This window comes from Mobula hypostoma, chromosome 2, assembly GCF_963921235.1.
Source record: "Mobula hypostoma chromosome 2, sMobHyp1.1, whole genome shotgun sequence".
NCBI lineage: Eukaryota > Metazoa > Chordata > Chondrichthyes > Myliobatiformes > Myliobatidae > Mobula > Mobula hypostoma.
This window is the reverse complement of record NC_086098.1, coordinates 173455807-173476086: the sequence shown is the minus strand read 5'-3', so window position 1 is coordinate 173476086 and position 20280 is coordinate 173455807. Positions and strand designations below refer to the sequence as shown.

General features: G+C 42.5%; 1 protein-coding gene across 1 annotated transcript in view; it reads right to left on the bottom strand.

Moving 5' to 3' along the window:
* The window catches only part of gss (glutathione synthetase), a 130733-nt gene extending 110458 nt beyond the window's left edge, over nt 1-20275 (bottom strand). Inside the window, exons 1-3 of the mRNA XM_063041089.1 lie at nt 19979-20275; nt 5086-5220; nt 1302-1447 (exon numbers count right to left, since the gene is read on the bottom strand). Of these exons, the coding sequence (XP_062897159.1) occupies nt 1302-1447; nt 5086-5220; nt 19979-20050 (353 nt within the window). The 5' untranslated portion in view covers nt 20051-20275. The remainder of the gene's footprint in view (nt 1-1301; nt 1448-5085; nt 5221-19978) is intronic.
* Nucleotides 20276-20280: the final 5 nt, after the last annotated feature.

The following is a 20280-nucleotide window of genomic DNA, read 5'->3' as shown; positions in this document are numbered from 1 at the left end:
GGATGCTTCTATGGTGGGAGAATCTAAGACCAGAGGACATAGCCTCAGAATAGTGGGATGTCCTTTTAGAACAGAGATGAGGAGGAATTTCTTTTGCCAGAGAATGGCGATTTTGTGGAATTTGTTGCCACAGGCAGCTGTGGAGGCCAAGTCATTGGGTATATTTTAAGGCACAGGTTGATAGGTTCTTAATTAGTCAGGGCATGAAGGGTTATTGCACGAAGGCAGGCGATTGGGGCTGAGAGGGAAATAGATCAGCCTTGATGAAATGGTGGAGCAGACTTGAAGGGCCAAATGGTATAATTCTGCTGCTATACCTTATGGTCTAATAAACCTGCAAGAACAGCTATGCTTATGTGCACTTAAAAGGGAGCCAGAAGACAAGACAGATGAAAGAAGGGGATGGGTTAAGGGTGGTGGGAGAGGAAGAGAGCACCGAACGAACAGGCAGCAAACAAAACATCAGATGGCCTAAATAATGTATGTACTTTGCACAGGCGGCCGCTCAAAATTCAAAGTAAATTCATTATCAAAGGACGTATATGTCACCATATACCACCTCAAGATTCATTTTCTTGCAGGCAATCACAGTAGAACAAATAAACACAATAGGATCACTGAAAAACTACACACATAGACTGCCAAACAACCAATGTGCAAAAGACAAACATTGCAAATCCAAAAAGAACAAATAATGATAATTAATAAATGATATTATAAATAAATAATACTGATAACATGAGCTGCAGAGTCCTTCAAAGCTAGTGCATAGGTTGCTTAATCAGTTCAGTGTCGAGATGAGTGAAGTTATCCACTCTGATTCAGCTTCCTGGTGGTTGTAGGATAATAACTGTTCCTCAACCTGGTGGTGTGGGAAGTCTCCTGTACCTCCTTCTCGATGATAGCAGTGAGAAGAGAACATGGCCTGGATTGTGGTGGGGGGGGATGTGGGGATGGGGGTCAGCGGTCCTTGATGACAAAAATTATGGCTATTGGAAATTTCCCTCACATAATTCATAAATGACTACCCAACAATTTGAGATGTAGAATAAAATTAAAGATTAGCTTCATTTGTCACATAGTAACGAGCAGGTTTGCGTCAATGTACTGTGGTCACTATGTTTCTGGCGCTTACATAACATACAAGAAATTCACATGGAAAAAAAAATTAACAAAATTTATTTTCCCCTTCAACTGCATTTTGTGATTCTGCAGACAATTGTGATATGGGTAGTTTTCTTGGAACACAACCCCACCCCTAATACAAGGGTTGACTGTACATCACATCAAAGGGGTTTTACCTTGCTAGTGCTCTTCTTAGGAATTTGGAATCCATGCTGATTTTATCAACCAGCACGTTGAAGTCTTGCTGGACCTCAAACGCCTGAGTGAACAGCTTCGTAGGTACCGGCGATGGGAACAGACTGAAGGGAGCATAGCAGATTGTCTGTAGTGAGAAATGAAGTGAAAGATCCAAAGTGAGACATCAAATTTATCAACGTTAGAATCATAGTTAATACAGAACCTGGCAAAAAGGCAATTAAAAGCACTGGAAATCAGAAGTTGAAAATGACAGAAACAGACCTCTGGTTTTTCAGTATGTGTTTTAAGAGATGACAAAGCATTGGTTACAGATCCAGTTCTGACAGGTCTGTATTTAAATATTAACAACTTGCATTTAAATCATTAAACATTACCTTTATATATCAAAATATCGGAACATATAGTGAAATGCAGCGTTTGAGTAAATGATGTGCTGGGGGCACAAGTATTGAACCCCAATCGTAATTGCTAATGTTTTTAAGTGTTATGTGAACTGTTACACTACCTAAATAAAGGCAAACCAAATATTTGAATGTATACAGAGCTGTGCAGATAGCTGGGGCACATGTATAGCTCGGGTACCTAAGACTTTTGCGTGGTACTGTATTTGTCACCGTGGAGCAGAGAGCGTGTTTGTAAACCAGGCGGGAGCAAAGGATGTTGGGATGGCGAAAGTGGAGCCCCATGAGAGGAGTGTGGGACAGGTAGCAGGGGTGAAGCACCAGGGGCGAGGTGCGGCATGGGTGCAGACATACCCATCCCTGAGATACCACTCAAGGCCATTTGATTCCAAACAATTGGTTTATTGATCATTACAGAATGAATCTCTGGTGCTTCCCACTTTCCCCCTCTCCTTCCCCCTTTTCCAACCATGATTCCCTTCTCGCTGCCCCCTTCCCACAAAAGAGACCCATATCAGAGTCAGGTTTATCATCACTCACATATGTCAGGAAACCTGTTTTTTTTTTGTGGCAGCAGTACAGTGCAATACATAAAAATTACTACAATACAGTGCAGAAGTCTTAGGCACCCTAACTATATATATGTGCCTAAGACTTTTGCACAGTACTGTAAACATGGTATTAACAGCATTGAAAACTGAAGGAGTTTATGATGGAACACAGAAGAAAAAGTTGGCCTACATTCAATATGATCATGGATGATCTGCTCCACAGCTCATCTCGTCTTCTCGAAGCATAGACTCACACCACACAAAAAACAGGCCGCTACAGCCCACCTCATCCATGCAGACTGTGATAACGTACCTAGGCTATTCCAAGTTACCTGCATTAACTCTTTTCACCTCTACTCCTTTCCAGTTCAAGTACCTGTCTGGTTATGGTTGTCCATCATGTCCGCGATGACATGATACCTGTGTGGGAGAGTTTTTAAAATGTGGAAAAGCTGATGAACAGGGGCAGTTCCACTCCCTCAACTTCAGAGGTCTGGGCCCAGTGGTACGAACAAGCATCACCAACTGGGGTCTTCCTTGATTGCAGTGGATGACAATGATGTCTTCTGTACCTTGTCATGCCCTTTGCTTTCCATGGAGCATTGCAGAAACACCTTCATGGTCGTTGGATTTCACTGTAGATCTCAGCCGCTTAGTCCGCCGGAGTCCACTTCACGTGCCAAGACAGACATATCCCTACCTCATTGGAGTCTGAGGATGCCAGCTATCCTCACCTGGTTTAGCCTGCTTATTGAAGCGGTGTACCGGGACGCAGCCACTTTTGCATGCAAACAGCTACTTGGAGCCACAGGTGAGAGCCGAGTGTTGGTGGTATCCAAAGGTGAGTGAACTGCCCCAGAATGGACATGACAAGCCCCTTCACCAGAGGAGCTAAGCCTCCCTGGACACTCCATCCACTTCTCTAATTACATTTTAAATATTGTACTAGAACCTGTATCCACTACCCCCTTTGACAGGTCAGTGTGGATATTCACCACCCCCGTGTGAGAAACCTATCCCTTCAGATCTCCTTTAAACCTTCCGCTCTCACCTCAAACCTGCGCCCTCTAGTATCAAATTGCCCTGCACTGGTAAAAAGATTTTGCCTATCTAGTGCCAGTTCTCCATGGCCATCAACATCAAGATCTTTCAAAAAAAATTTCTTTCCTCCTCAAATACCTCCAGGGTTGAGAATTGTGAATGGCCAAGGCTTAGTACCCCTAAATCTTAGTGAGTGTGGCGGGGTGGAGATGCATCCCTACCAAAGGAGGTGTAAAGCACTCTTCCCTCCACTAGCCTGCAGATCACCCTTGGGAAAGGTATAGCACCCGTTTAGCAACCCCCACACCACCCCCATGATCACCTACATCATACAACATGTCACATAATGAACGAAACCTTGATGAGACCATACCTAGAGCATTGTATACAGTTCTGTGTACAGTAAGATGAACACTGTCTCACAATCTACCTCATTATGATCTTGTACTTTATCATTTACCTGTGCTGCATTTAGCTGTAACTTTTATACTTCATTTAATGCACGGGATCAGGAAAAGCTGCAAAGGGTTGTAAACCCAGCCAGTTCCATCATGGGCACTAGCCTCCCCAGCATTGAGGAAATACTCAAATGGTGATGCCTCAAAAAGGTAGCATCCACCATAAAGGAACCTCATCATCCAGGCCATGTCCTCTTCTCATTGCTACTATCAAGGTGGTAAAGAGTACAAAGACACAAAATGAATGTTTTAGGAACAGCTATTTCACCTCTGCCATCAAATTTCTGAATGGTCCATGAACACTACCTTACTATTTTTTTGCACTACTTATATTACTATTTTTTTGCACTACTTATATAATATATTCAGTTATAATTTATAGTATATTTTGTGTACTGCGAAGTACTGCTGCCACAAAACAAATTTCATTCAAAGTAAATGTTATTATCAGAGTATATATGTCACTACACCACAAAGCTGAGATTGATTTTCCTGTGGGCATACTCAGTAAATCTACAAAATAGTAACTATAACAGGATCAATGAAAGATCAACCAGAGTGTGCAGACAACAAACTGTGCAAATTCAAATATAAATAAATAGCAAAAAAAATGGCAACATGAAATAACAAGATAAAGAGCCCTTAAAGTGATATCATTGGTTGTGGGAACATCTCAATAGATGGGCAAGTGAGTGTAGTTATCCCCTTTGTTCAAGAGCCTGATGGTTGTGGGGTAGTAACTGACCTATATCAGTGATAATAAACCTGATTTTGATTCAGTATTGTTATTATTTTACCTTATTCTAGCTCAATGCACTAGGTAATGATCTGATCTGTATAAACAGTAAACAAGGCAAGCTTTTCACTCTATCTTGGTGCATATATTGTATTGGATACAAAATGGTCTTTTAAGTGACTCCTGGAGAGGTACATGGAGCTTAGAAAAATAGAGGGTTACGGGTAACCCTAGGTAATTTCTAAAGTAAGTAAATGTTCGGAACGGCATTGTGGGCCGAAGGACCTGTATTGTGCCGTAGGTTTTCTATGCTTTTAAATGTGACAATAATAAAGCAATAACAGTATGTGTCTGAAAGTCCTGCAGTGTCTAAACATCAAAGAAAAATATCATTGACTGAAATGGGAATGACAAGAGGTTTTGAAAGATGCTATATAAATGGAGGTTCTGCTTTGAGAGATGTCCAAGACACAGTGTTTAGGCAGAATAGATAAGCTAATGAAAGCTTATCACACATTTGAGCATGAATGAACTGCGTATCATCAAAGTGAAAGCCCACGCTCATCTAAACTCACCTCACTGCTGGCTGGATCCTCTTTTGTCCTCATGAGAACTCCCTGAAGAAGAGCAGCATCCTTAGCAGCAAACGTCAGGTGCTGGATGAGACTGCTGTTCAGAAGGACCTCATCCACTGCAAATGGGATCAAAAGCTGCAGAACAACAGAGCAATGCAAGAAACAAATCACACCAAGACATCTGAATTGTTGCTCCTCTTAACTTCCCATCACAACCTTTGGCAAACAATGCGGGAATATGATTCTGCAGCCACCCATAAACGACTTTGATTTGGATGGAAGGTTGTGTTGGAGTCATAAAAGCAGAAGGATAACATTATCCTCCAGAATATACAATTGTTACCTATTGTTCCATAGTCAGGAACATCTCAGGCTCAGCAGTTAACCATCTGAAGTTGGAAGTTTTGTGCCTTCATAGTCTTGGATGTAATAAACCATGGCACATATCTCAAAGAGCTTATCTTTGGAAAACCTATTAAATATAGTTAAAAATTTCTATTGGGACAATACCAGAACACCTCATCAACTGATATATTGCAAATCTCTCCAGCAATGATGTTCAGCTGACACAATTGGAGAATTGTTTGGGCATGAAATTAAATTAATTCTATATACACTCAGTGGCCACTTCATTAGGGATACCTGCTCATTAAGGCAAATATCTAATCAACCAATCATGTGGCAGCACCTCAATTCATAAAAGCATGCAGAGATGGTCAAGAGGTTCAGCCATTGGTCAGACCAAATATCAGAATGAGGAAGAAATGTGATCTAAGTGACTTTGACCGTGGAATGATTGTTGGTGCCAGATAGGGCTGTTCAGCATCTCAGAATCTGCTGATCCCCTGGGATTTCCATGCACAACAGTGTCTAGCGTTTACAGAGAATGGTACAAAAAAAAACACCCAGTGAGTGGCAATTCTGTGGGCAAAAATACTTGTCAATGACAGAGGTCAGAGGAGAATGGCCAGACGGGTTCAAGCTGACAAGAAAGTGACTGTAACTCAAATAACCATGTGTTATAACAATGGTGTGCAGAAGAACAGCTTTGAATGCACAACACATCAAACCTTGAAGAAGATGGGCTTGACCATTGTGTTTGCAGTGCTGGTGAATGACACTCGTCTGGTGAATGAACTCGTTTGGCCATTCTCCTCTGACCTCTGTCATTAAGGGGTGTGGGGAGAGGAGGGGTGTATACTTATTTGTGAGGAGATGGGGCCATTCAGGAATACCACACAGATCCTCAACCTCATGCAAACCAGCCTCCCCTCCACTGATTTCGTTTATACTCTCTGCTGCATTGGGAAAGCAGCCAATATTATCAAGGAACCCTGCCTCATTTTGCCCATCAGGCAGAAGACGCAAAACCACGGGAACATGTACCACCAGGCTAAAGGACAACTTCTATTCTATTGTTATAAAGTACAGGTACAGCACAGAAACAGGCCCTATGGCCCAACTTGTCTGTGCCGGACCATTTAAACTGCCTACTCCTATTGACCTGCACCCAGACCATAGCCCCCCATATCCCTATCATTCATGTACCTATCCAAACTTCTCTTAAATGTTGAAATTTTGCACAACTTCTGTTACAGGACTTTTGAACAGAGCTCTTGTATGCCAAGATGATCTCTTGACCCTTGTGCTTTGTTAACTGTACTTTCGCTATAACTGTAACAATATTTTTTTTTACAAAATTCAAAGAAAATTTTCGAAGTATATATATGTCACCATACACAAACAACCCTGAGATTCATTTCTTTTCGCGGGGATAAACAGTAAATACAAAGCGACCCAAACAGCATCAAAGAAAGACTACACACAAGATGGACAAACGACCAATGTACAAAAGACAACAAACTGCAAATACAAAAAAAACAACAAAATAATAACAATTGAATATTAAATTAGATTATAAGGACACTCAGTCCTCGTTCATTGTCATTTAGAAATGCATGCATGCATTAAGAAATGATACAACGTTCCTCCAGAGTGATATCACAAAAAAAAACAGGGCAAACCGAAGACTAACACTGAGAAGACCACATAATTATAACATATAGTTACAGCAGTGCAAAGCAATACCATAATTTGATAAAGAGCAGACCATGGGAATGATAAAAAAAAATGCAATTAATATCGAGATGAAGAGTCCCTGAAAGAGTCCATAGATTGTGGGAACAATTCAGTGTTGGGGTGAGTGAAACTATCTCCTCTGGTTCAAGGGCCTTATGACTGAGGGGTAACTTCTGTTCCTGAATCTGGTGGTGTGGGTCCTGAGGGTCTTGTACCTCCTTCCTGAAGAGAGCATGGCCAGGATGGTGAGGGTCTTTGATGATGGATACTGCTTTCCTGCAACAGGGCTCTATGGTGGGGAAGGCCTTTAACCATGATGGAATTGGCCGTATCCGCTACTTTTTGTAGGATTTTCTGTTCAAGGGCACTGGTGTTTCCATACCAGGCCATGAAGCAACAATCAGTGTACTCTCCCACGGCACATCTATAGAAGTTCCTCAAATTTTTAGATGTCATGCTAAATCTTTGCAAACTTCTAAGAAAGTACCATGCTTTCTTTGTAATGCACTTATGTGCGGGACCAAGGACAGATCCTCTGAAATGATAACAATGTGGAATTTAAAGTTGCTGATCATCTCCACCTCTGATTCCCCCACTGGACCTCTGGATTCCTCCTCCTGAAGTCAATAATCAGCTCCTTGGTTTTGCTGACATTGCGTAAGAAGTTGTTGTGAAACTCCTCAGCCAAATTTTCAATCTTCCTCCTATATGCCAATTCCTCACCACTTTTGATTCTGTCAACGACAATGGTGTTGTGAATAAACTGAAATATGGCATTGGAGCTCTACTTAGTCACAAAGTCATAAACTTAAAGTGAGTAGCGTAGGAAACTAAGCGCACAGCCTACTGGTGCACCTGAGCTGATGGAAATTGTGGAGGAGGTGTTGTTGCCAGTCCAGACTGAGTGGGCTCTGCAAGTGAAGAAATCGAGGATTCAGTTGTCCAAGGAGGAATTGAGGCCTAGTTCTTGGAGCTTATTGATTAGTTTTGAGGGGAAGGTAGCATTGAGTACCAATCTGTAGGTGAAGAGCATCCTGATGAACACATCTTCACTGTACAGACATTCCAGGGTTGGGTAAGTAGACAATGAAACGGCAGCTCTGTTGACCTATCGTGATGGTAGACAAATTGGACCAGATCCAAGTCACTTCTCTGGTAGGAGTTGATAATGTTTTATCACCAACCTCTTAAAGCACTTCATCACAGTGGATGCAAGTGCCACATTGCCCCTTTTATAATACCTCTTTGTACTTAATGCATAGAACGATCTGCCTGGATGGAAGACAAATATATGCTTTTCACTGCATCTCAGTACATATGACAGTAATAACCTGGATAATGTCATGAGCTGGACTGGCATGGAACACCCCCATTCCCCAATGTTTTATCCAAATACAAACTGGGCTCTAGCTCAAAGCATATTTCAGGCTGATGTCAGGATTCAGACACTGTTATTCAAGTATGAGTTTGGCATTGGTCCTGGTTTATTATAATCACATGTACTGAGATGCAGTGAATAGTTATCTTGCATACTGTTCATACAGATCAACTCATTACACAGTGCATTGACATAGAACAAGGGAAAGCAGCAACAGAATGCAAAATAAAGTATAACAGCTACTGATAAAGTGCAGTATAGTAGACAATAATGTAAAGGTCACTTATTGTACTAGGGAACTATGTAATAATCTTACAACAGCAGGATAGAAGCTGTCCTTGAGCCTGGTAGTATGTGTTTACAGGCTTTTGTATCTTCCGCCCAATGGAAGAGGGCTGAAGGTCAAACCAAGAAATCATAGGGGTGTGGGAGCAGAGGCAATGAGATGGGGAGAGGGAGGGGGCAACAGGGAAGGGTATGGGAGGAGTAAGGGACATCTTAATCTCATCCAGTGAGAATGTAGATTCTGTACTAGATCTGTCTTCAGGTAGATCAGCTTTAACCGGTCTCATGGTGCACAATGAGTTTTGAAATAAATCGCCCATTATTTTGAACACCAATTCCGTGTGGTCTTTCAGTTTGTTCCTACAATTGGGTTATTATTGTCACCGGTACCAAGATACAGTGAAAAGCTAGTCTTGCATACTGTTCATACCAATCATTACACAGTATGCTGAGTTACAAGGTAAAACTGTAACAGAATGTGTAGAAGCTACTGAAAAAGTACTAGACCATAAAGAGGCAGGTTGTGAGTACAAGAGTCTTATCTATTGTACAAGAGGTCTGTTCAAGTGTTTAACCTGTTGGGGGTGACATGGTAGCATAGCAGTTAGCACAATGCTTTCTTGTACTGTACTGGCAACCCAGATTCAATCCTCACTGCTGTCTGGAAGGAATTTGTACATTCTCCCTGTGACTGTGCCGGTTTCCTCCCACAGTCCAAAGACGTACTGTTGGTAGGCTCATTGGTCAGTTTAAATTGCCCATGATTAGGCTAGGGTTAAATTGGGGGATTGCTGGGGTGGTGTGGCTCGATGGCCCAGAAGAGCCTATCCTGTGTTGTAAGTAAATAAATAAATAACTTGTGTGTTAAACCTGCACCTTAAATCAGGCTTTCATCTGGGGCCTAGTTGCCCTCAAAGCTCAGATCTAGACAACACAAAGAAAACCACTCAAGGCAGCAGCAATGAGTCTCCTCAAATGAGTTGGTTTATTCTAGCCTGTTACAGTGTACAATGGGGTGTACCTTGGGTGAGAACTCAAGGAAACATCATTGACTCAAAAAAACCTCCTGCAACTTGTAGTATTTGTGTCACAACAGTAACTTGCAGATTTTACAATTTCACTTTTTCATTCTTGGATTTGGTCTTTGTCTTATCTCTGCTCCTAACTGCCTGATGATGAGAATTTGCTATCCTTTAGCAGACCACCATATCCCCCCCATTCACTGAGGACCATAAGAGATAGGAGCAGAATTAGATCATTTGGCCCATCAAGTCTGCTCTGCCACTTTATCATTGCTGATCCAATTTTCCTCTCAGCCTCAATCTCCTGCCTTCTCTCCTGACCAATCAAGAATCTACCAGCCTCTGCCTTAAATATACATAAAGACTTGGCTTTCACAGCTGCCTGTGGCAATGAAATCCACATATTCAACACTCTCTAGCTAAATAAATTCCTCCTCATCTCTATTCTAAATGGACACCCCTCTATTCTGAGGCTGTGCCGTCTGGTCTTGGACTCCTCCACCACAGGAAATACCTCTTTATATCCACACTTTATATCAAGGATTTTCACCATTCAATAGGTTTCAATGAGGTCACCTCTCATTCTTCTGAATTCTAGTGAATACAGGCCCACAGCCATTAAACACTCTTCATATGACAAACCATTCAATCCTGGTATCATTTCCATGAACCTCCTTTGAACCCTCTCCTGTTTCAGCACATCTTTTTTACAATAAGGGGCCCAAACCTGCTCATAATACTCCAAGGGAGGCCTCAACAGTGCTTTATGAAGTCTCAACATCATTGCTTTAATTTTCTAGTCCTCTTGAAATGAATGCTAACCTCACCACAGATTCAACCTGCAAATTAACCTTTAGAGAATCATGTACAAGGACTCACAAGTCCTTTGCATCTCAGTTTTTTGTACTCTCCTTTTCATTTCTTCTACCAAAGCGCATGATCATACACTTCTTGACACAATTTCATCTAACATTTCTTTGTCCATTCTCCTAATCTGTCCTTCTGTAGCCTCTCTACTAACTCAAAACTATCTACTCCTCCACTTATCTTCATATCGCCTGCAAACATTACGACAAAGCCATCAGTTCCATCATCCAAATCACTGATCTATAACGTTAAAGAGAATTGGTTCCAACACAGACCCCGTGGAACACTGCTAGTCACCGGCAGCCGGTCAGAAAAGGCTTCCTTTATTCCCACTCTTTGCCTCCTGCCAATCAGCCACTGCTTTATCCATGCTAGAATCTTTCCTGTAATTCCATAGGCTTGTAGCTCGTTAAGCAACTTCATGTGTGGCACCTTGTCAAAGGCCTTCTGATAATCCTAGTACACAATATCAACTGATTCTCCTTTGTCTATCCTGCTTGTTATTTCTTCAAAGAATTACAACAGATTTGTCAGGCAAGATTTTCTCCTGAGGAATCATGCTGACTATGGCCAATTTTATCACGTGCTTCCAAGTACCCTGAGACCTCATCCTTAATAATTGATTCCAACATCTTCCCAACCACTAAGGTCAGTCTAACTGGCTGGCAGTTTCCTTTCTTCTGCCGAGAAACATTGCAACATTCGTACGAGGTTAGAGGTGACATCGGATGCACGACAACTCTGGCAGTGCTTGCAAAACATTACTTCCTACAAAGCGAAACCCAATAGCATGAATGGCAGTGATGCTTCACTACCAGATTAACTCAATGCCCTCTATGCCCACTTTGAAAGGGAGAATACAACTACAGCTGAGAAGATGCCTGCTGCACCTGATAACCCTATGGTCTCTGTCTCAAAGGCCAATGTTAGGCTGTTTTTAAAGAGAGTGAACCCTTGCAAGGTGGAAGGTCCCGATGGAGTACCTGGTAAGGCTCTGAAAACCTGTGCCAACCAACTGGCGGGAGTATTCAAGGACATTTTCAACCTCTCACTGCTACGGGCGGAAGTTCCCACTTGCTTCAAAAAGGCAACAATTGTACCAATGCCTAAGAAGCAAAATGTGAGCTGCCTTAATGACTATCGCCAGGTAGCACTCACATCTACAGTGATGAAATGCTTCGGGAGGTTGGTCATGACTAGACTGAACTCCTGCCTCAGCAAGGGGCAGGACCCATTGCAATTTGCCTACACCACAATAGGTCAACAACAGATGCAATCTCAATGGCTCTCCATGCGGCTTTAGATCAAATGGACAACACAAACACCCATGTCAGGATGCTGTTCATCGACTGTAGCTCAGCAATTAATACCATCATTCCCAAAATCCTGATTGAGAAGTTGCAGAACCTGGGCCTCTGTACCTCCCTCTGCAATTGGATCCTCGACTTCCTACCCAGAAGACCACAGTCTTGCGGACTCGTCATAATATCTCCTCCTCACTGACAATTCACACTGGTCCACCTCAAGGGAGTGTGTGCCTACTGCTCTACTCTCTATAAACCCATAACTGTGTGGTTAGGCATAGCTCAAATACCATTTATAAATTTGCTGACGATACGACCATTGTTGGTAGAATCTCGGGTGGTGACAAGAGGGCGTACAGGATCAAGATATACCAACTAGTGGAATGGTGCCGCAGCAACAACCTGGCACTCAAGGTCAGTACGACAAAAGAGCAGATTGTGGACTTCAGGAAGGTTAAGACGAAGGAACACGTACCAATCCTCATAGAGGTATCAGAAGTGGAAAGAGTGAGCAGTTTCAAGTTCCTGGTTGTCATGATCTTGAGGTTCTAACCTGGTCCCAACATATCGATGCAGTTATAAAGAAAGCAAGACAGCGGCTATACTTTATTAGGAGTTTGAAGAGATTTGGTATGTCAACAAATACTCTGGAAAGCTTCTATAGATGTACGGTGGAGAGCATTCTGACAGGCTGCATTATTGTCTGGTATGGCATGGGGGGGTGGGGGGCTACTGCACAGGACTGAAAGAAGCTGCAGAGGGTTGTAAATTTAGTCAGCTCCATGTTGGGTACTAGTCTACAAAGTACCTAAGACATCTTCAAGGAGTGGTGGCTCAAAAAGGCAGTGTCCATTATTAAGGACCTCCAGCACCCAGGGCATATCCTTTTCTCACTGGTACCATCAGGCAGGAGGTACAGAAGCCTGAAGGCACACACTGAGCAATTCAGGAACAGCTTCTTCCCCTCTGCCATCTGATTCCTAAATGGACATTGAACCCTTGGACACTACCTTACTTTTTAAAAAAATATATAGTATTTCTATTTTTTGCATGATTTTTAATCTATTCAATATATGTATACTGTATAAAGTACTGTATACTGAATAAGATTTATTTATTATACATATTTTTCTTCTATATTATGTATTGCATTGAATTGCTGTTGCTAAGTTAACAAATTTCATGTCACATGCCGGTGATAATAAACCTGTAATTCTCTATCCCTTTTTGAACAGTGGAGTGACATTTGCAATTTTCCAGACTTCCAGAACCATTCCAGAATCTAGTCATTCTTGAAAGATCATTACTAATGCCTCCATGATCTCTTCAGCCACCTCTTTCAGAACTCTGGAGCATACACCATCTGGTCCAGGTAACTTATCTATCCATCTTCAGACCTTTCAGTTTCCGAAGAACCGTCTCTCTAGCGAAGCCTCTCACACTTCATAACTCCTGACACCTGGAACTTCCACCATACTGCTAGTATCTTCCACAGTGAAGACCGATGCAAAATACTTATTCAGTTTGTCCCCCATTGCCAGCAGTCCGATATCCACTCCTGCCTCTCTTTTACACTTTACATATCTGAAAAAACTTTTGGTATCCTCTTAAATATTATTGGCTAGATTGCTTTCGTATTCCATCTTTACCTTAATGACCTTTTTTGTTGCTCCTGTTGGTTTTTAAAACATTCCCAATCCTTTAACTTGCCACTACGTTTTGCTCTATTATATGCTCTCTCTTTGCCTTTTATGTTGGCTTTGACTTCTCTAGTTAGCCGCGGTTGTGTTATCTTTCTTTTAAAATACTTCTTCCTCTTTGGGATGTATATATCCTGTGTCTTCTGAAGTGCTTCCAGAAATTCCAGCCATTGCTGCTCTGCTGTCATCCCTGCCAGTGTTCTTTTCCAATCAATTCTGGCCAATTCCTCTTTCATGCCTCTGTAATTCCCTTTACTCTACTGGAATACTGATACATCTGACTTTAGCTTCTCCTCAAATTTCAGAGTTAATTATGATCACTTGCCCCCAAGTGTTCTTTTATCTTAAGGTCTCTAATCAATTCAGGTTCATTGCACAACACCCAATCCAGAACAGCTGATCCTCTGGATGGCTGAACTGGTTTACAACTGGGTGGTTCTAATTTGTGGTTTGTTCTTCTGTCATGACTTAGCTTATCTCAAAATCAGTTCTGCTTAAACTGCATTCCAGCTTTCATTTAATTATCTCTGGTCTTGCTAGCTCTGTCTTGTAATCTGAACACTTGGCTGCTGCGGTTTCTTTCAAATATGATTCTGCTACAATTTAAACCTGTGATTTATATCAGTGGTCCCCAACCTCAGGGCCGCGGAGAATTCAGTGGTGCAGTGGTAGCCGGGACGCACCCAGCACATCTTTAAGAAAAAAGCCAAAATAAACAAGCTAGTTAATTAGGTGCCGCCTGGCATGTAAATGTCGGCCCAGATCAGAGGCAAAACGATCGGCAATCGCCTCTGATCTGGGCCGACATTTACGTGCCCAGCGGCACCTAATTAATTAGCTTGTTTATTTTGGCTTTTTTCTTACAGATACGCTGGGTGTGTCCCGGCTATCACTAGCACCACTGCATTCTTCCTGGCCCGGAGGTTGGGGACCACTGATTTACATGTTGATGGCATGTTTTCGGCCCGATTGAGTGACCTGCCGCTTTGCTGTCTCTGAGGGAGTTCGGTGAGGTTTCGAGCAGCCAAAATGCCTGGAGACAGGGCGCGAGCCCACGATCAACTCCATTTCTTGTCGATCTCACCAACTAACTTCCAGGAAGATTGAAATATCAAGATGAGTGTGGAAGGTGAGCAAGTATTCACCGTAGTCTACCAGCCTCTCGCTTGCAGCTGGCGGAGGAAGGCATCTGAGTGCAATGGCCTCTCCCCCCCTCTCGTTCACTGCTCCTGAAGGGAGGCCACTGCATTCGAATAGTCTCTCTTCCCCTTGATGATGTCAGAGGATGGTAATGAAGTTCTGGATCTGCAATTTGTGGATTGGACTGTAGTTCATTTGGATTATTTTGATTTTTGTTTTTATGTTCTATGTTTTTGCTTGTTCTTGCTTGTTGCCATTTGCATGATTTGTTTTTTGCAGATCATGATGTGCTTCTGGTCATTCCTATTTTTTTAAGTGCTAAATTGTGTGATTTTTTTCAGGGCAGACTGGCTCTGCGGCCTAAAGTCAACGATCGACACAGCACTAAACTGAAATGAATTAAATTGAACAGGCAACATAGATGCTGCCTGTCTAGCATTTTGTGTGTTGCTTGAACATTCCTAGACTGTTTCAATGGTTTTGTGATTTGATGTTTTATATTCTATGCTATTTCGCTTGTTGGGTGTTTGTTGTTTTCTTTTGAGGGGTTTCATTGTGTTTCTGTGTTTTGTGGCTGTCTGCAGGAAGACAAATCTCAGAGTTGTGTACTATATACATACTTTGAATCTTTGATCTAAGTACTGTCCTGTTCCTCTTAAATGACCTTCAAGCCATTTCCATGAATAGCGTATTTTCCCATTATCCATTTCTAATTTGTATGTCACTTGGAGGTTAGCTTTCATTGTTACATGTCGATCATAACTCAAAACAAACAGTGAAGTGCACTGTTTGTAACAGCGTCCAACAACACAAAGATGTGCTGGGGGCTCTGCGCAAGTGCTGCCGCACTTCTGGCACCAACATAGCAAGCTCATTAATCTTAACCTGTACATCTTTTGGAATGTGGGAGGAAACCAGAGCACCTGGAGGAAACCCACACAGTCAAGGGCAGAATGTACAAACTCCTCACAGGCAGCGGCAGAAACTGAACCCTGATCAGTGAGTACTAGCACTGCGAGGCGATGCTGCTAATGCTACGCTAACATGCACACCTTAAGTTCAAAGTATTATAATTTTCCCCCCAATTTTCTTATAATTCCTGGAGATTCCTTCTTAAACACCCGACAGACGTTCCCATAAATGTTTAATTTATAATTTTCTTATAAATGATGCAATTACCAATGACACTGCTGCAAGCAAACTTTTCATTACACTTATGCATATGCATATTTACTTTGTACATAAACTGAGCTTTGATTCTGGAATTGGGTCAAAAGTCTTTGGATGAAACCATGAACTGTTATTCTGTTACTGCACTTGAAGGTCCTGTACAGAGCCTGAATCTGATCTATTCTTACACAGTTAAAAGCTGAATCTCAAATCACATTTCAAAAAATTGGTGCAAACACTTAGTCTCTGCATAAACTATCTGGGACATGCTCTCTTCTCATTACTGAGATAAGGGAGGGGTACAGGAGCCTGCCCAGCTAATTCACTCACCAGCCAGCAACCCACCTATTTAATCAGAGTATATCACAGCACAGAGGCCCCATGTGCCACCTAGGCACTAAGGGTTCAGACGACGATGAATAGGAGACAACTTATAATTTTGGCCAGTGCTATCATGTTTGCTGTTGTGTGCTGGGGCAGCAGGCTGAGGGTAGCAGACACCAAGAGAATCAACAAACTTCTTCGTAAGGCCAGTGATGTTGTGGGGATGGAACTGAACTCTCTCACAGTGGTGTCTGAAAAGAGGATGCTGTCTAAGTTGCATGCCATCTTGGTCAATGTCTCCCATCCACTACATAATGTACTGGGTGGGCACAGGAGTACATTCAGCCAGAGACTCATTCCTCCAAGATGCAGCACAGAGTGTCATAGGAAGTCATTCCTGCCTGTGGCCATCAAACTTTACAACTCCTCCCTTGGAGGGTCAGACACCCTGTGCCGATAGGCTAGTCCTGGCCTGATTTCATAATTTACTGGCACAATTTACATATTACTATTTAACTATTTATGGTTCTATTACTATTTATTATCTATGGTGCAACTATAACGAAAACCAATTTCCCCCTGGGATCAATAAAGTATGACTATGACTAACCTACTAACAGGTACATCTTTGGAAACATGGGAGGAAACCCACGCATTTATTGGGAAGGAATGGGCAAACTCCTTACAGATGACATTGGAATTGAACTCCGAATTCTGACACCCTGAGCTGTGATAGCCTCATGCTAACTGTTACACACTATGGTGTACTGCTCATCATTTTTCAGAAACAGCTCCTTCCTCTCTGCAATCAGGTTTCTGAATGGTCCATGTTACTACCTTGTTATTCCATTTTTTTGTTATTTAGTTTTCTAGTAAATTTTGTCTTTGCACTGTACTACTGCCACAAAACAACAGATTTCGAATTTAATAATCAGTGATAATAACTCTGATTCTGAAAAATACACATCAGTTTTTCCACTAAAAGTGATTGCATAATGTTAAGAAAACATGACAAATATGATATTCATCTCTGCCTTCATTGCGGTGGTTTGGAGGAAGTGAAATTCCACAGTGGGTTTACATACAACTTCCAGGCCTTTTGTCAGTATATAGCCTGGTGGTGAATATTATCAACATAAAGATTGCTAGAGGCTAATTATCCTTTTGTGTGAATCATACAAGGACTTGGCAAGTTAGAGAAAAGTTGCTCAATTATTTGACTATCGGCTACATCTATCTTCAACTTAAAACTTGAGCTCTATTCATGAAAGCAGGGAGGTTCGCTGGTGCTACTCCTGAGCATTTAAACTGGTGACGCAAGGACACGGTAGTCAGAATGACCGTGCAGCAGGTAGGGAGCTGAAAGCAGACAATAGTACAAACAAGTCCACTGAGAAGAGCAGGTAGAGAAAGGAGAGGGAAGCACAAATGCATGCTAAGAGCCTCATGGGTAACACAGATGAGCTGCGGAGTCTGGATCAGCACATGGGACAATGTAATCATAGAAACAGGATTAAGGGAAGGGCTGATTAACACCACTGTTATTGGCCAAATCAAAGGGGGTGACAAATCAACATATAGCAAGGAACCTGGGTGCAGTCTAACTCTGATTCCATGAAGTGTCAGAATTAGGTTTACTATCACTGACATATCATGAATAAAAAAAAAATCACAATTTGTTACAAAAGATATATAGAAATAAACACTGAATAGTGAAAAAACTGAAAATAATGAGGGACTGCTTGTGGACAGTTCAGTAACTAGATGGCAGAGGGAAAGAAGCTGTTCCTAAAGTAGAAATGGTGGATTTTAATCTATTAAGTGAAATTTGGATAAGTACATGGATGGGAGAGGTATGGAAGGCTATGGATCACATGTGGGTCGATAGGATTAGGCAGAACAACGAAGGGCCTGGTTCTGAGCTCTAAGGCTCAGTCACTCTAAAATGTTGAGAGTGTGCCCTCAGGCCCCTGTACCTCTTCCCTGATGGTAGCAACAAAAAAGACCATGTTCTGGATGGTGAAGGGCTTTAATGGTGGATGGCACCTTCATGAGGCACCACCTTTTTAAGATGACCTCAACAGCGAAGAGGATTCTGCCTGTGATGGAGCTGGTTGAGCCTACAACCCTCTGTAGCTTTTTAAAATTATGTGCATAGTAGTCTCCATACTGTTCCAAGTGGCAATGTACTCAGTCAGATTAGACTCCACCGCACACCTGTAGAAATTTGCTGGGGCATATGAAGTGATGAAAGTGACGGGAGGTGGAATTCCCCAAGTACAATTTTAAGAAAAGCAGATTAAGGAGCAAACAAGAGAAAATCTACAGATGCTGGAAATCAGAGCAACACACGCAAAATGCTGGAGGAAGTGGAGGGGTGGGGGCTACAGCACAGGATCCAAACAAACTTCAGAAAGTTGCAAGCTTAATCAGCTCCATCATGGGCACTAGCCTCTGTAGTATCCAGGACATCTTCAAGGAGCAATACTTCAAAAATGTAGTGCCCATCACCCAGGACGTGCCCTCTTCTCTCCAGGAAGGCAGAAGTCTGAAGGCACACACTCAGCGATTCAGCATTCCCCTCTGCCATCCGACTTCTGAATGGACACTGAACCCATGAACACTACCTCACTACTTCTTTTTATTCCTATTTTTGCACTACTTATTTAACTATTTATATGTATGCTTACTGTAATTAAGGGTTTTTTCCTATTATTATGTATTGATTATATTGTACTGCTGCCGCAAAGACAAATGTCATGACGCATGTGTGGTAAACCGTATATATGTTGTGACTGGGTTAACTGTCTGGACACGCCCCTCTGCTGACTGCCCCTGTGGCTCCTCCCACAGGTTCCTGTATAAAGGTGTTTCGCCTTGCCCCCTCCCCCTCAGTCCGGGGGCAGACATTCACCATGGAGGTCATATTGTACAGCGAATAAAAGCCTTTCAGTATTTTACCCAACCTCAGTCTTTTGGAGTTATTGAAGGTGCTTCAATTTAAAGTTTATTCTGATTCTCTTGCAGACATTTACAGGGAAATAAAGTAGTACAATAGAATTTATGAAAAACTATATACAAGTAATAAATAACAAAAGAAGACAAATTATGCAAATAGAAACATATAATACCGGGAATGTAACTCCTTGAAAGCGAGACCATAGGTTATTCAGAGTTGGGGTGAGTGAAGTTATCCACGCCGGTTTAGGAGCCCGATGGCCGAGAACTAACAACTGTTACTGAACAGGACCCAAGGCTTCTGTACCTTCTGTCGATGGTAGTAGAGAGAAGATGGCGGGGAACTGAATTCACTTCATACAAGTCAGCGATAATGATCCTGATTCTAAGATTACTATTATGACCCTATGACTGATGGCCTGTAGGCCGGGCACTCAATAGTGACCGGATTCCAAAACCCATCCTTGAGTTACTCCCCACAGAACATCGACAGACCTAAGCCCCGTTACCCACCACAACTGCAGGGCTGATCGCGAACTTTGCACTATTGGAGTTACGGTTCAGGTTCAATCTCCGCGCCTTTCCAGGCACACATGCACTGTTCTACAGGAAACACCTCCTGTCAGCAAATGTTATACAGCAACCTATATATTTGCAAGCTGTTACCTCGCTTTCGGACTTCTTGGGCAGAGTTAGGCTGGGCAATCTGCTGTTCACTGGGCTCCCGCTGGCAGACATCGCTTCCTTCCTTCACCACGACCAGGGCCAAACCACGAGCCTGCCTTCGTCCTCCTCCCTCTGATTGACAGCTCCCCCAGCCACTGACTCCGGGCCGGAGAGGAGGCGGGATCTCAGTGTTTCCCCTTTCTCCTCGCGCCGCCCGACACGCAGCCGCGCTCCGGTTGCCAGGGCGATGGCGCGGCCAAGTCAGAAAACGGGGCGGGGCGTCATTGCCGGTGGGATCACGT